The sequence below is a fragment of the Schizosaccharomyces pombe genome (genome assembly GCF_000002945.2).
Source record: "Schizosaccharomyces pombe strain 972h- genome assembly, chromosome: I".
NCBI lineage: Eukaryota > Fungi > Ascomycota > Schizosaccharomycetes > Schizosaccharomycetales > Schizosaccharomycetaceae > Schizosaccharomyces > Schizosaccharomyces pombe.
The window spans coordinates 1162185-1176850 of NC_003424.3; the positions used below are offsets into that span (position 1 = coordinate 1162185).

The 14666-nt window shown below is 38.2% G+C and overlaps 7 protein-coding genes and 7 long non-coding RNA genes across 15 annotated transcripts; 6 read left to right on the plus strand and 8 right to left on the minus strand.

The window, feature by feature from the left end:
* Window positions 1-18: 18 nt before the first annotated feature.
* On the minus strand, window positions 19-474 carry rps2201 (40S ribosomal protein uS8). The gene has a single exon (NM_001018631.3). The coding sequence runs from the start codon at window positions 450-452 to the stop codon at window positions 60-62; it is 393 nt and encodes a 130-aa protein (NP_593234.1). The 5' UTR covers window positions 453-474; the 3' UTR covers window positions 19-59.
* On the plus strand, window positions 102-537 carry SPOM_SPNCRNA.2516. The gene has a single exon (NR_191884.1). It is a non-coding gene; the product is annotated as a non-coding RNA (long non-coding RNA).
* Window positions 538-799: 262 nt separating this feature from the next.
* On the minus strand, window positions 800-1375 carry SPOM_SPNCRNA.2517. The gene has a single exon (NR_191885.1). It is a non-coding gene; the product is annotated as a non-coding RNA (long non-coding RNA).
* On the plus strand, window positions 865-1338 carry rpc11 (DNA-directed RNA polymerase III complex subunit Rpc11). Its single transcript, NM_001018632.3, has one exon. The coding sequence runs from the start codon at window positions 939-941 to the stop codon at window positions 1266-1268; it is 330 nt and encodes a 109-aa protein (NP_593235.1). The 5' UTR covers window positions 865-938; the 3' UTR covers window positions 1269-1338.
* A 185-nt stretch (window positions 1376-1560) lies between the features above and the next one.
* Window positions 1561-3212, minus strand: fsh2 (serine hydrolase-like protein). The gene has a single exon (NM_001018633.3). The coding sequence runs from the start codon at window positions 3039-3041 to the stop codon at window positions 1752-1754; it is 1290 nt and encodes a 429-aa protein (NP_593236.1). The 5' UTR covers window positions 3042-3212; the 3' UTR covers window positions 1561-1751.
* Window positions 2430-2699, plus strand: SPOM_SPNCRNA.2518. The gene has a single exon (NR_191886.1). It is a non-coding gene; the product is annotated as a non-coding RNA (long non-coding RNA).
* Window positions 2852-3130, plus strand: SPOM_SPNCRNA.2519. The gene has a single exon (NR_191887.1). It is a non-coding gene; the product is annotated as a non-coding RNA (long non-coding RNA).
* A 301-nt stretch (window positions 3213-3513) lies between the features above and the next one.
* On the plus strand, window positions 3514-4460 carry SPOM_SPNCRNA.717. The gene has a single exon (NR_151087.1). It is a non-coding gene; the product is annotated as a non-coding RNA (long non-coding RNA).
* On the minus strand, window positions 3981-4252 carry SPOM_SPNCRNA.2520. The gene has a single exon (NR_191888.1). It is a non-coding gene; the product is annotated as a non-coding RNA (long non-coding RNA).
* ogm1 (ER membrane protein O-mannosyltransferase Ogm1) lies at window positions 4378-7438 on the minus strand. The gene has a single exon (NM_001018634.3). It carries the CDS (start codon window positions 7317-7319, stop codon window positions 4638-4640), a length of 2682 nt encoding a protein of 893 aa, NP_593237.1. The 5' UTR covers window positions 7320-7438; the 3' UTR covers window positions 4378-4637.
* A 313-nt stretch (window positions 7439-7751) lies between these two features.
* Window positions 7752-10025, minus strand: crd1 (the record flags this gene model as incomplete). 2 transcript variants are annotated; one of them, NM_001431041.1, is made up of 7 exons in its annotated part: window positions 7752-7845; window positions 7985-8076; window positions 8123-8277; window positions 8320-9086; window positions 9178-9672; window positions 9716-9772; window positions 9815-10025. In NM_001431041.1, 7 exons carry the CDS (start codon window positions 9940-9942, stop codon window positions 7752-7754), a joined length of 1788 nt encoding a protein of 595 aa, NP_001417939.1. The 2 variants fall into 2 exon arrangements, with proteins under 2 accessions (NP_001417939.1, NP_001417940.1); NM_001431042.1 differs by lacking the exons at window positions 7752-7845; window positions 7985-8076; window positions 8123-8277 and having other exon boundaries at window positions 8521-8540; window positions 8617-9086; window positions 9815-9942.
* Window positions 10026-10166: 141 nt separating this feature from the next.
* On the minus strand, window positions 10167-12264 carry sap114 (U2 snRNP-associated protein Sap114). The gene is made up of 5 exons (NM_001018636.3): window positions 11845-12264; window positions 11489-11795; window positions 11109-11425; window positions 10649-11023; window positions 10167-10605 (listed from the first exon to the last, which is right to left on the minus strand). Exons 1-5 carry the CDS (start codon window positions 11969-11971, stop codon window positions 10286-10288), a joined length of 1446 nt encoding a protein of 481 aa, NP_593239.1. The 5' UTR covers window positions 11972-12264; the 3' UTR covers window positions 10167-10285.
* Window positions 12265-12335: 71 nt separating this feature from the next.
* On the plus strand, window positions 12336-14617 carry ept1 (CDP-alcohol phosphatidyltransferase class-I family protein). The gene is made up of 2 exons (NM_001018637.3): window positions 12336-12523; window positions 12574-14617. Exons 1-2 carry the CDS (start codon window positions 12387-12389, stop codon window positions 13595-13597), a joined length of 1161 nt encoding a protein of 386 aa, NP_593240.1. The 5' UTR covers window positions 12336-12386; the 3' UTR covers window positions 13598-14617.
* SPOM_SPNCRNA.718 lies at window positions 12951-14467 on the minus strand. Its single transcript, NR_151088.1, has one exon. It is a non-coding gene; the product is annotated as a non-coding RNA (long non-coding RNA).
* Window positions 14618-14666: the final 49 nt, after the last annotated feature.

Sequence of the window (14666 nt, forward strand, 5' to 3'; positions counted from 1 at the left end):
AATTGAAATAACAAAGAAGGGCTTATTTATTTTTCAGTTGAAAGGAAAGATAACTGAGTTTAATAGAAGAAACCAAGAATCTTTCCACCAGCGTCCTTAGCACGAGCTTCGTTGTGGGACATGATACCGCGAGAGGTGGTCAAAACAATGACACCGACTTGACGAGAGGGCAAAAGTTGGTTGACCCACTTCTCAATATCCTTAAGCTTAACGTTGAAACGGGGAGAGATAACACCGCACTTGTTAATACGACCATTCAACTGGATAACAATTTTGCCAGAACGGTGGTCGTCAATTTCCGTGAATTCGTCAATGTAGCCATGCTTTTGCATGACAGTCAAAAACTTGACGATAACCTTAGAGGAAGGACGGATGAGCACTTGGCGACGTCCACGGCGCTCAGCGTTGACGATATTGTTTAAACAATCAGCGAGAACAGATTGACGAACCATTTCTGCAAATTGCTGCTGGTATGAGAGAAGTTTTGTTTCGGCATAGGAGCATGTTTGTTCTCAAAAAAAGCAGTCACATGTCTACGAACATAACGTACTTTAGGGCATAATATGTATATTTCCTTATATTTTGAATGGTCATTAGATAAAATTCGGTCAAGAAAAATACAATTTGATGTAATTAAATGAATGAAAGAAGAAAACAAAAATTTTCTTCGTCTTTTTATTCTGTGAGCGATTTACTTTCTTGAAATGCAAAACTAATGAAGAGTTACAGCTACATCCTTACGTTTATATTTTAACAAATATATTGACATTTTCGTAAAATTTCACAAAACAAAAATAGCGTAGATTATGAAGTTGTCGGTTAATAATTTACTTTTAAAGTCATGACATTGTAAACAACCAATTTAGTTTGCAAAATTATAACATATGGAGTAAACCACTAAGAGGGCTCATCACTTTATTATTACTTGAGCTTTCATAATGCAGTTTTGTCCTACTTGTGGAAATCACTTAATTGTCGCGGTTGACGAGGAAGGAAGGAATGCGTTCGACTGTAGAACATGTCCTTATCATTTTCCAATTTCTACTTTTCTCTACAGTCGTCACGAATTTGCCCAAAAGGAAGTTGACGATGTATTAGGTGGAGAAGAAGCTTTTGAATCTAATCAGCAAACCGAAGTCACTTGTGAAAACACAAAATGTGACAATAATCGTGCTTACTTCTTCCAACTTCAAATTCGTAGTGCAGATGAACCTATGAGTACCTTTTATCGTTGTACCAAATGCAAATTTCAATGGCGTGAGAATTAGTTTATCTATTTTTTGGTTTGTTAGATTTTTTGCTATCGATGGTGGACAGTGAATAAACTGCTTGTGTTTATCCTTGTGTCTTCAATGTTTCGTGTAAATATATCTTATTTTTACTTTATTGTTCATCACTTTATAATATGGGTTTTGCTTGGAACGTCAGACTTAGTTCACAACTTGGGTATAGGTATTAGGGTCAATATGATTTATTTAACCACCATTATTTTTTAAGTAGACTTTCGTTGATGTTTTTAATTGATTAAACTATTTTCTATCTTTACTCTAACTAGTTCGTATCGTAAGAAAAATCATAAAGTAAATGCATTATCAACTATAAGTAATTAAACAATAACAGATTTAAAACCAAAGCCCTATTTCGTCGAAATTAAGACCAATTCTATTACGAGGTGCAAACCAAACAGACAATATTAATTATTAAAGATGTACCCGCATCTCAACCATTAAGGAAAATTTTACAAAACCGTTTTACAACCGTTCCCACATTTGAAGCTTCATGGTTACTGGTTCGCCAGAGTTATCTTGGCTCATATGCTTTAATCGACTTTGACCAGTCCATTGGCGAATCTGGGAGGATTTGGCTTTCAACCACTCCTTGCTGTGCTCTAGAAAAGGAAGAGAACCACTAACTTGTTGAGCCGATGATTGAGAAATGAACTTGTCCTCCGCATCAGTAATTGCAATAATACGTTTGGTGCAACGACAAAGCATTCCCAAGGTCAGCAATTTTTTATCACCGATAACGTAAATACGTCCAATGGAATTTTGATATGCCTCTAAATATGCCAAAGCTCCTTTAAAATTAGGAGTGTAATGAACGTTTTCAGAATAGGTATCGGGTTCTTGTCCATCAGTAACGACCAAAGACAAAACCTTAGGCCCAAATATTCTTTTGTATTCATTGAACATTTGCAAGTCACTGACTACAACATTAATTCCTCCCTTGAAAGAGCGAGACATGATTTTTGAGATAAGATCGTGCTCTACGTTATTAAGAGACGTTTGAGCAGATGTTGTATTCACCTTCTTGGTGGGAACGATGAGGGAAATATGTTTGGAGATAATTGGCCAATCCTCTCTCGAGAAAAAGTCAATAAAGTCTGCAGCAGGCTCGACATAGGCATGAGGAGCAGGAATTTGGTGGGCTGCTGGATGAAACAATACCTGTGCATCTTTACATGCACGAACCAACGTGGTAGAGGTTTCAGTAGATAAAACTGTGTCGTACTTTCCCAAAAGGTGAAGAGTGGGAAGATCAAGTTTGGTAGCATGAACAGCACCATCCATGAGAAGAGGACGGAAGTATCCACTAAAGAACAATGCAAACCGGAAAGGCGGTTGTGAGAAATATTCCTGGTATTTGGGTATAGTAACTAAAGCGGCCAAGTTAGCAGCCAAATTCGTACCCTGAGAGAAGCCAAGAATGCCATCAAAGGGACCGTGCTCTTTAATGTAACTGGCCAAGTACTCAAAAGCTTTGGTAGGCTCAAGTTGTTTGGTATCAGCATATTCGTTAATTCTCCACCATCCGCGACGATGAGATGCCGGACTACTAGAAAAAACGGTAGAAAGGGCGTCAAAGCCAGAGCCGTTCAATTCATCTTTAGCTTTATCTAATTCAATAGGACCAGTTGGGAAGTAGAAGTCTACACTATCAGCCATACGCTCGCGAAGAGCACGAAGCTTCACAGAAAAAAGTTCACCAGACTCGGCGTAACCGTGAATACAAAGAATCTTGGATTTTGTAGCAGACTTCATTTTGAGAATGTTGAGGAGTGAGAGTGTATCTAGTCAATGAAACAGAGAATTAAGAAAAAACTGTAACGAGACTTGTTAGAAGGTAAGAAAATGGCAAAAGTTGATTTATAAAACGCTTTTCAGTAGATCTTTCAGCGAAACAAACGAATCCACCCAATCTATTTCTTCTATACTCCTTATTAGAGCGCGTTTTCTTCCTATATATAGTAGTAGGCAAAAGAAATCTATTGAATTCTAAAAGACAAAGAAAACAAAGCCCTTTTATAATCAAATCTTCCACTGAATAAGCGAACAAATGGTTCGATCCCACCCAACAAAAAACTAGGAGGAGGACAACAATCAACTGATAGCCTTTGTACTATAATTTCTCTTAGTGCAATTAACGATAAAAATAATGCACTAGAACGAAAACTAACGAAACGAGTTGAGTGCTTAAACTGTTGATCTTAACTGGCATATCCCCCTTAAAAAGGAGTTGCTGAACAAAACCAGGCAAGGAATACTTAAATTAGCGAAATCTTTTACTCATTCAAATAACTCTTCAACTGTCATCGCAGCAGTTAAAGCATTCAAATCTCATAGTCTTTGAAGGCAACTTAGTAGTGTATCACGCTATAAAGTAATTACAGCTTAGTAAATACGAGATTCTTTGGAATACAAAGGCGTGGGTTGTCGACTTTTGCAAGTAGCGGTAGTATCATATGAATCGCAATAGCAACAAAACCTAGAACAAGCAAGCGGAAGAAATGTCAAAAACTGTGTTAGCAATGGAAAGACGGTTTTGAACAAGGCTAGCGAATGGTCAAAAAATGTCCTTCATGAGACCAAAATAAAATTTCTTTTGTACCCAAGTAAGAACGACAAAATTAGTACCAATTTGAGACTTTGTAAATATTGAACATGCGCACTTGCAAATCCTTCCCACGCTCAGTGGCTGTCTTTTTCCATTTTGAAAGAATTAATGTCGATCTTATCAAGAGCAGTCAATTCATCTCGTTAAGCAACCGATTATGGTATGGCCAGGCTTAGACAATTGGGCCGTTGCTTCTGTTGCAATGTTCAACCCGATATTGCTGATTGTGATAATAAATGCAACATTAAAAGTTGCCTACGGTAATAAGCTGCTTATATTTCGCCCCTTATTAATTGACTCCTATGTTTTCCCTCTTTTTTCTTTTCTCTTTCTTACGTCCATATTACATTGATTAAAACTTTGGCACCGTATCTGACAATAAAAGTGCATCGTTAATAGATTACTAACTATGATAGAGCTTTTTAGCATCTTATTAAGCCATTGGTTTACTTTTTGCTTAGTGCCTCTTTACTTTAGTGGCTTTCTGTTTACTGACTGCGTATATAGCCATAAAGTTCATTTATTAGTTTTTAGATAAATAAAAAAATCAAACTTATACCAGTGTACTCAACCGATACAAAAGTGAATAATTAGAGAAAAAGTTTCAATGAAAAATTTTTGAAACTTTTGACCACAAAAGATTGAAGCGCAGAAAATGCGTTAGGACAACATGTTCACACATTATCCAGTTAATTAGAAATTGTAATTCTTCACGATTGATGGGAAGATAACTCTCACATGTTTTACTCCACACGAGCTTGAGCAGATTCGGCAACGTTTTCCTCTTGCTCACTAGCAACAGATTCCGGTGAAGAACCTACTACTTCAGTAGATTCAGCGGCATTATTCAATGCAGCAGCTTCCATTGCCGAACGTTCAGCTTCTACCGATGCACCATCAACAGTTTCGGATGCGCCGTTGAATTCATCAGCTTCCATTGCCAAGCGTTCAGCTTCCACTGAAGCAGCTGCAACACTTTCAGAACTGCTTGAGGCAGCAGCTTCCGATGATGAGCGTTCGGCTGCCTCAGAAGCGGCTTTCTCAGCAGCTTCGCGTGCCTCTTGTTCCGCTTTTTGCTGGGCAGCCAATTTATATCCAGCCTCTACCCGTTGGTCCCAAGAGGGATAATAGTCATTCAAATTTTTGTTAAGAGGAGTATCACCTTCCGACTTTTTTGCGGTGTCTTCGGAGTAAACAAATGGGTGAGGTGCAGCTTTTTCGAAATATGTTTCACCCGCGTCAGAGGAAAACTTGTAATCGGATAAATTGTCAAGATAAGTATTGCAATGGAAGTTCCAAGATCCCTTTAATTCTAAAGCACGACAAGATGATTTTGTCAACGTTGTCATATACGTAAATGGGCTGTAAAGACGGTAAACCAAGAACATCAATGCCATGATTATCACACTCAATGCTTTGTAAGCAGTGCGATTTCCAAATACTGCATTACCAAGGAAAGACCAAGATACACCTAGAGCAGCTATTCCAAAATACAAAGCAGGAAGATAATGGTAAAGGAAAACACGATCAGTTTCCAAAATGTAAGGAGCCCAATGCAGTAACCATGCTACAACAAATTTCCCAATGTTGTAATTATAATGAAAAGCAGAAGGCCCAAAATCGTTATAGCCCAAATTCCAACGTGCTAAACAAAAAATTTGAACGATGACAAAGAATGCAACTAAAGAAATTACCGAATACCAAACAAATGGGTTACCCATAAAAAAGACTTGAAGATGCTGCTCGTAGAAAAAGCGAAGAGGACCAAGCAAAAGTGGCCAAGTTAAAGCGCTGCTTTCATAAACATGTCCGTCACCCATTTTTCGGTCCTTCAACCACATAAGCTTGTTATGCTCAACAAAGCTTTCCAAAAAACCGGGCTTACGATAAGTAATTTTTCTAGAATCACTGGGAAGCCCATCATGATAATTGCTTTCGATAAACCACGTGGTACTGCGCTCGACGCAGTTGCGACAACATGTAACCTCACGTTGATAATCTCCCCAGTCTGGAAAGCGACGATGAGAGGACATTAATTCACAGTTAGCGAAAACATGGATTAATCTAAACTTTGTGTTCAATGTCTCAACCGTTCCATTGCTAGTGGCATGTTTAGACTTCTTCTCAAGAATCTGAATACGGAACAAATCATTTGCGTCCCCTTCAAATCCGAATCCACCATAGGCGGAGGCCTCAAGTTGCCAATCGTTGTTGCTAACTATGGGCTTGTGTTCATGAGAGTGTAAAGCCCTTCCAGTCATAACATGACGCAAGCGTACAACACTTCCGTCTTTTAAAAGTTCAATGTTAGAACGGTTATTGTCCTGAGAATGTTCATGTTCAATGATCCATAAAGCATTTTGATTTGGTTCATCCACCAGGGATATAATTTGTTGCTCCGTACCTTCTGGATAAAGGAGTTCACTAGAATGCAAATACCCGTGCTCAGGGATGGCATTTCTTATTGTAACCAAAGATCCGTAAGCCACGTCAGCAAATTGGTCATCAAATCTATTGCCAGCCAAAGCATGTCTGTGCTCGGGTGGTAAGAAAGCATCAGCAACGCTGGCTTTATAGGCAATATGTGAATGGACAGCAAATACAGCAAGATAAACCGTAATAGGAACACCAATTAAATAGAAAATATACGAGAACAAGTGTTTCACAATACGATACATGGGAACGCTAAGATCACCAAGCAAATTCCAAAGGTGAAAGGCTGCAAGTATCAACAACCAACCAAACGTAAACATGGCAGAGAGTTTTGTACTTAAAGCAAGACCAAGAGCAACTCCCGTGGAGAGTAAACTAGTGTGCCATCTAAGACTAAAAGGGCGTTTTTGCTGTGCCTCATAAACAGACCAGTAAAACGCAGTCAAAGACATGAAATACAATGCAGGAATTTCAATCATAATGTATCTACTCATCGTGATCAAACCATTATCAAAGATAACAAATAATGCGGCAAGCGAAGCCGCTGTTTTAGACTTTGTTGGAAAATAAACTGTTCCGTACATTAAGGGTACAAGGAGAGATCCAAGTAAACATGTGAATAGACGCATAGAGTAAGCAACATCTGTAAAAGGATATTGCTGACCAGGCTCATCCAATGTGTTCAGTTCATATTTGTTCCCAGTTAGAGCAGCAACCAAACTGAAGAGAAGTTTACCTAAAGGAGGGTAGACATCCATCAGCAGTTTATTGTTCACATAGTCAACGGCATAATTGTAATATCTTAACTCCTCGAAAACGACCTTTGCCGGGTTCATCAGTCGTTGAGCACGAACACAAAAAGCCACAACGGTTAAGAAAATAACTACAACATAATCCAAAAATGAAAATCGCTTACGAGGGCGAGAAAGCTTTACATCACGTTGGATTCTATGCTTCTCCTTGGGATCCTGAAAAGTGGATTGTTTATCCATCGCAGCCTCAAACGATCTTGTACAGAAAAAAGTACCTTTATAGTTAAATACTAGGTAAGAATTTCTATAATTGAAGAAGGATCAAAGATACTGAATTTAAGGCAATACGAAGGTTTCGTGAAGTTGAGAAAGTGTTCGCAGCAATGTGTAAACCAAGTCCATTTTCAAGTAACACGATAACATTTGCGACCCAGTTTTACCAAAATGCTTATGCTCTATTATTATCATCAATGTAAACCTCTCTTCTCTTTCGTCGACAAATTCCTTTTTTTTTCCTCTATCTGTGTTGGGGACTAAAAAATTTCATTGATTTCAATCAAACGTCTAATCATTCATGTAATTGTGCTTTTCATATAAACTACCCATTTTGGCTTGTCCCATCTATAAAATAATTCAAAGCATTATAAAATTTATTATTTTTTACTTTTTTAATCATTGTAGCTTTGATTTGCCTATATTTCGAAACGTATTCCGTGAAATGCAATAGGAAGCACCACTAGCAATTGTAGTACATCCAACAATGTAACTAATACAGTTAGTAAAAATAATGCACTTGAAACGCCAGTCAAGAGGAAGAGATGGGAAGAAAACATGTCTTTAGATTGGGGCTAAAAGGTCAACGTAAAGATATTTACTTTCTTAAAGTTCAGGGAGACTAGACTTACAATAAAGGGCTTTTGGCAAAAGAGGCATCAAAAGGAAGTATGGGCTCTGTAATCAAAAGTCCGAGTAACAGCAGTTGTAAAGCTGTATTCCACTAATTGTTTACACAAGTCAGTAGATAATAAACCATTACGACATACCTTGCTTATTCTGGTAGGTTTTAATTCAGTAGTTGGTATCGCAAAATCGAAAAATCGTCTAAAAGTTTTAGGTGCTGGCAACGATTTATAACGAAGATATGAGACAGCCGAGACGAGCAACACATCCCTTCCAATAATCAAGCTAGCAAGAGTTACTAGATAAGGTTAGATATTACTAATAAACACAAAAAGCATACATGGCATAGTCTCACGCACCGCTAAACATATTGTCAAACAAGTCATTAACGTTTTATCGGCTAACGGATCAAGTACTGTCCCAGCAATGCTGCCTAAATCAAACTTTCGAGCTATATACCCATCAACCAAATCCGTAAATCCAGCATATAAAAAAAAGCAAGCAGCAGCTTTAGTATAATCATAAATGTAAAGATAAGCAATTAATGGAGCTGAAAGGAGCCTTGAGAATGTCAGCAAGTTTGGCAAGGTAAAAATATTCTCACGCAAAGGCCTTTGAATAGGCTTACTGTTATTACTTTTTGTCACAGTGTTTAAAACACGAGAAGAGGTGTGAAATCCACGAACCTCGCCCATTGACTTGTTCAATTTGGCAGCAGGAACGTGTTTGGATAGAGCCCAGCGCACACCTTCCCATACATTATCAGAAACGTGCTTCGCAGAATATTTAGGGCTATTGTCTCCTTGGAAGATACCAGTACGTACTAAAATACTAGTCCAACCGTAATTATTCGCACCACGAATATCACTTTCGGGGTTATCACCAACCATGAAAATTTCCTTGGGAGGATTGGTGATTCCTAAAGTTTTATGCTTCTTCATTAAAATGTTTTTAGCATAATCATAAGTCAGCTTATGAGGTTTTCCATATTTCGTATTTCTTAAGTCCTTTCCAGTAAGTTCTTTAAAAACACTTTCACAGCAAATTGCAAAAGCTCCTTGACCTAAGCGGGGAAGAGGATACTCATTAGGCCAAATTAAATCCGCACTATAAAAGCTGTTAGCATTCACTCATAGTATTCGAGTACAGCTTGCAAAAATATTTTTACACAAAAGATACTTTCCAAGAAATAACTTACTTAGAAAAGTAAATATCGGGACCTTCATTTGCTGTCTTCGAAACTGTTCCTAAAACACCATTCTTCGACTGGCCCAATTCCATCACCAATTGAAGATCCAAACCAAGTCGGACAGGATCGACATAAGTGAAAACTGCTTCAATGGGTCTAGTAACGTCAAAGTCTTTTGCATCTTTAATATCTTCTTCGTTAAAAGATGTGAAAGGCCAAAATGGAGTTCCTAACTTTGCGATGACATCGAGTTCATTGATAACACTTTTAAACCCATACTTTTCAGCAGTTTCACGGACGCTGTTGTCTTTTCCTCCAAGAACCAAGACGTGCTTATACTTATCCGCAAGAGCGCGAAAGGGGGTATGTGATTGACAAAAATCATCCTCTGTTAAACTTACGCTCAATGTCTTGGAAAGACGCTGAGCTCTAACACTCTCATGCATACCACCTCCATTCGTTAACAGAATAAAAGGTATATTATTTTTTTGCAAAAATTTCAAACTTACAAGTTAGTTTGAAAATGGTAGTTCATAGTTAAGCTTACGTCTTCGTTCCTTCTTTCAAACCTCTTCCTCCTCTAATTAAAACTCCATCAATACTGCTTTGGTTAGTTTCAAAAATCGATCATTAATTACTGTATTACTCAAATGCGAAACAAACATCTGCAATAGGGCTTTTAGTAGACGATTCGGTCGTAAACTTTCGAAACGTTGAACGCCCTAACTGCCTGGCAGCCAAATGCCAAGATCTATAATTGATAGTATGTAGCATTTATTAAAGCCGATAAATGAAGAATCAACAATGTAAGAAGTAAAAAATTAAGAGGTTTGTGCGGTTACGTGGTATGACAACTTAAGGATGACGGTGGGCGGGTATGAAAACCAGACCCGCATTTCCTAAGTTAAAATCCAGCTTTGTTTAGTGTATTGGACTTTTTATAATAAAGAATATTTGTATTCTCAATTAGTTGGAGAAAGTCTACAACACCTGGTTTATTTACATCTTATTTATTTCACGAGTTGTAGAAGCAAATTAACTAATAGATTTCGGCGTCCTACGAAGCTTAAATAAAATAAAGTAAAAATTAACAAAATTAAAAAAAGTTCTATGAAATCTACCGGCGTTTATTTGTGGGAGTTGCTCCCCAAGCGCTCTGAGTAGCAGCACGTTTTCTTCGTTCGATTTCCTCTTGAGAGATTTCTACCCCGTTTTGGACGTCAAACAAATCAGTCCGTTGACTAACCAATCTTTTCATATTTGCAGCAACGTTCACGTTCTCTAAATTTAAAGTTGATTTCCTAGATTCTTCAACTTTGCGCTGTTCCTGCCAGCGAGGGTCAAGTAATTTTAGACGCATATGCTCTTCTAGTTCTGTAGCGGGAACCAATTCACCTGAGAAAGGCGATATCTCCATCGGAACTTTGGGCTGGAAAGCTAAACAGGGTCAGTAAAGTTACAATAAGGAATATAAACTTACCCTTTGGTACTGGCTTTTGTACCTTCGGCTGAGTAGTGGTAGACAAAACGGGAGAAGCTTGTGCGGCAGGAGAAACTGAAGTAGTTGAAGAAATACCTCCTTTTTCTGGAGAAGCAAGTGATGGAGGAAGAGAAACACCAAATTCTTGTTTTTTAGGCGCACTTATGGGCTCCCAAGGCTCCGCTGTAGGAGGAGCTTCCTCAATAGTGTAATTTTGGTCAGGCATGGTAAACATGGCAGACTTTTGTTCTAAAGTAGCAGTTTGTAAATCCGCTAAATTCGTAGGTTTAGCTAATTTTGCATGTTCATCGGACTTTGTGAATTGAATCACTTCAACAACGACAAAATCGTTCCAATCAATTTGTGCATATTCCACTAAGACAAGTTAGTTCCAATTCAAATGGTAAATGAAGAATATTGGACTTCCTGAACCAGTTTTTGCATCTCAATATACACTTACACTTCTCTTTTTCGGCTTCTTCCTTTTGTTTTTTCTTTTGGCTCTCCATATGCGATTGCCACCTTACACGCGGCTGAATTTTAGAAAGTAAGCTATAAGGGTCTCTCACATTTTCACGAAGCTCCTGTTCTGGCGAAGAAATGGGCTCTCTAATTAGAGAAGTATATTGTTGAACTATACGCATAAAGTAAGGGTACAATGCATTATTTGGCTTTAAAAAATCAAATTGAGTGTTATTCCACTCTTTTTGAGAAAGACTCACTAAGAAAGAAGAACCACGAACTGCCGCATATCGCGCAGTTAAACGGAGCACGTCTCTAGATTCACGGTTAATTAGCAACTTCAAAGAAGAAGGAAATAATAGTTGAGATGATACTTACAAATCTAGTGATGAAATAGAAGGAAGTGGTTCTGAAAACAAGTACGGTGAGGGAGCAGGAATAGTTGCCTCTATAGGTTTTTGAATGGGACGAGCCAAAGTGGATGTTTTTTGGGTTGACAAGCCTGTGGCATGACTCTTCAATTTTCCCTCCCTCGCTTCAGTTAATTTGTGCTGATAATATGGGTGGTAGGGGTCATTAGCATGCAAGAAAGCAAACTTAGTATTTGCCTGTTCATTCTGGCGAATTTTTTCTTCAAAAGCTGGGCCATTTCTGGCAACGTAACTAGCAGATTTATCAATTATTTCTAAGCTACGTTAGCAGGCGCGTCTATTGTACTAATTACTATGACTCACCTCGAATTGCTGGAGGAGGTAAAATTACCCCTGCAGGGACCGATGAACTTTGATCAGTGATGCTTTTTTGGTGTTCTGTTTCATTATTTGTCGTATTTCTGTCTTGGAATTCCATTAAAGAACTCATATGTGAGACTTATGCAGAAAAAGGTAGTGGTGGAAGGACACTTGTCGCACAAGGCAGATGAAGCGATGGACAAGCGAAAAGAAAGGACTATTGAAATTCAATAGAAGTTTATAAAAGTTTAGGGCGACCTTGCTGCTCTAAACAGTTGTTGCCTAGGGCATCCGTAATCCACTGCGGATGGACAAATAACATCAAAACGGTTGATAGCAACAATTATCCTTACAATTTAGAATTTAAAAGATAGTTATAGTGCAAGTTTTTTTGCAAGCTACATTATACATTTATTTATCGGTAGAAGGTTTATCTGCATTCGTTGCTTTGCCTTTATTTCTACACACTAAGACGCGTAACATGTTTACCCTCTACCAGTACTTTATCGGAGAATAAGGAAAGGATATCCAGGTAGTTTCTCAAGATGCAGTTAAACCGGAAGCAGTTAAAGAATCTTCATAACTATAAATATAGTGCGATTGATAACTCACTTCTTTCAAAATATATTTTGAAGCCGTACTGGTGGAATCAACTTTTGAAGGTGATTCCCATGTCTATGGCGTATGATCTACACCCGTTTGCTTGCTTATTCTTACTAACTCTTTACTTAGACCTAATTTGATTACTTTGATCGGGCTTGGATTCGTTGTTATCAATATCCTTACTATGCTTGTGTACAAGTATCATTATGAGATGGATGCTTTCCCATCATGGGTGTATGCTTCTTGGGCGATTGGCCTTTTTCTTTACCAAAGTTTTGACGCTATTGATGGCTCGCAAGCGCGTCGTACTGGCACATCATCTCCATTAGGTCAATTATTTGACCATGGAGTAGACGCCATCAATACGAGCTTTGAAGTTTTACTGACGATTGAACTGCTGCAACTAGATATGTTTAGCTCAATCCTTACTCAATTTGCCAGCTTATTATACTTTTACATCTCTACTTGGGAAGAATACCATACGGGTACTTTGTACCTTTCATACTTCTCGGGTCCTGTCGAAGGAATTGTAATGGTTATTGGACTATTTGCCCTTACAGCTATTAAGGGTGATTCTTTCTGGCTCAAGCTACATCCCACTCCCGAGTCATGGGGATTTGTACGTTCCTTTCTGCCATACTACACATATGGATCATGCTTGTACAACTTTATGGCATTTGCCCTGCTATTGAATGTCTTACAAAGTTTACGAAATGCTCTTCAAGCCGTCCAAAAGAACAACGGAAGTGTGATTAAAGCATTGAGTGGTATCCTTCCCTATTTCCTCCAATGGATGGCTGTCTTTTCACTCTATGCCAAGTATCCTGCTTTCTTTGAACATCATTTCCTCACTATTTTTTGCTTGAACGCTTTTATCTTTGCTTATTCGGTTGGAGTGGTAATTGTTTCTCACATTACCGAATCTCCCTTCCCATACTGGAATGTGCTTATTCTTCCATTCTTGGTGGATGCCGTGGACGCCTATACTTTTGGCGTATTAAAAAACGTTCAGACGGAATACTTTTTTTGCTACGTTGGAATTTGCATTGGTGTTTACGGCAACTTTGTTGCACATGTCATTGCCATGATTACGGAAGAGTACGGCATTAAATGTTTGACTATTCCATCCAAACCAGAGTCCAAGAAGAATTGAACTAGATGATGATGGTTTGGACAGAATAGAGATGAGAACAAAAGGGTCCAGAGAGATTTTGTCATTGATAACCTTTCGGTCGATCTTTTGTTCTGCAATGTATCTAACGGATCAGAAGTATCAAAATGATCCATTTCCTAGTAGACAGGTTTTTTTCGGTTGTGTGTTTTCTGCCAACAATATGTTACTTTTGTTTGTTTTCCTGCTGTAGTAATAAAAGTTGGTTTTTTTACCAGAACATAATAATGAACAAGTATTTCACTTGCGACTTCGTTCACTAAATGATCCAGCCTTTCGTATCCTTTTAACTAACTGTATATACTGATGAACAAATGGTCCATTTGTCTTCTACACTGCAAACTTGCTTTTCACCGTGGAATACCGGGGCTGCACTAACTAAGATGACTGGTTCCACATGTGCAGACCGGAGCACTTTTCGACAACCTTCTTTTAATTAAGGTTCTTATGGCAGTTCGTAACGATTTAACAATTTCAATAAATAGCCATCGTCCTGTCCCATTGCTTCTTTGGGCATTGGTAGAGTTTGCCCTTTTAAGGCAATCTTTTGCTACATAAAGGTGACTCAAGTTTACGCTGCGATTTTACTACTTTTCTAGCATATGATCTACAAAAGGTCAGCGAAATTTTTCTTTGACTAGGAAAATGGATTGAGGTCATCTTCGGCAAGGCAAGCTGATATTTAATTTAATTGTTCATATCGGCAACATTTCGTAATTAGTTGAAGGGTATGAAAAACGGTTCTACGGTTATCTAGATGTGTTTATTCACTGTTTCAGCATAATATCACTTCCGTTACGTGCGGGGCACTTCGTCATGCAAATTGGTGGTTATATAGTATATATAGAGAGACAAGGCCAGCATTATTAAATCGTCTTCAAGCTCCCTTTTTCCGCTACACTCATAACTTTTACGAAATAGCGAAACGAAAACGAGACATAACGTAACGAAACGAAACGTTTACTAGTATATTCTTGGTTTATTTATTTTGTATTTAAACCAGTTGAAGCATAGTAGCGTATAAAGTGTTAATTTTTTCGCATTGAAGGGA

What these genes read in the sequence shown, in the direction of transcription:
- rps2201 (NM_001018631.3), bottom strand. Translation starts at nt 452, where the DNA reads ATGGTTCGTCAATCTGTTCTCGCTGATTGTTTAAACAATATCGTCAAC.
- rpc11 (NM_001018632.3), top strand. Translation starts at nt 939, where the DNA reads ATGCAGTTTTGTCCTACTTGTGGAAATCACTTAATTGTCGCGGTTGAC.
- fsh2 (NM_001018633.3), bottom strand. Translation starts at nt 3,041, where the DNA reads ATGAAGTCTGCTACAAAATCCAAGATTCTTTGTATTCACGGTTACGCC.
- ogm1 (NM_001018634.3), bottom strand. Translation starts at nt 7,319, where the DNA reads ATGGATAAACAATCCACTTTTCAGGATCCCAAGGAGAAGCATAGAATC.
- sap114 (NM_001018636.3), bottom strand. Translation starts at nt 11,971, where the DNA reads ATGAGTTCTTTAATGGAATTCCAAGACAGAAATACGACAAATAATGAA. An exon ending in ACCTCCTCCAGCAATTCGAG is followed by an intron (nt 11,796 to 11,844) that starts GTGAGTCATAGT and finishes AACGTAGCTTAG; the next exon opens with AAATAATTGATAAATCTGCT. An exon ending in ACAAAAGCCAGTACCAAAGG is followed by an intron (nt 10,606 to 10,648) that starts GTAAGTTTATAT and finishes GACCCTGTTTAG; the next exon opens with CTTTCCAGCCCAAAGTTCCG.
- ept1 (NM_001018637.3), top strand. Translation starts at nt 12,387, where the DNA reads ATGCAGTTAAACCGGAAGCAGTTAAAGAATCTTCATAACTATAAATAT. An exon ending in GTGATTCCCATGTCTATGGC is followed by an intron (nt 12,524 to 12,573) that starts GTATGATCTACA and finishes CTCTTTACTTAG; the next exon opens with ACCTAATTTGATTACTTTGA.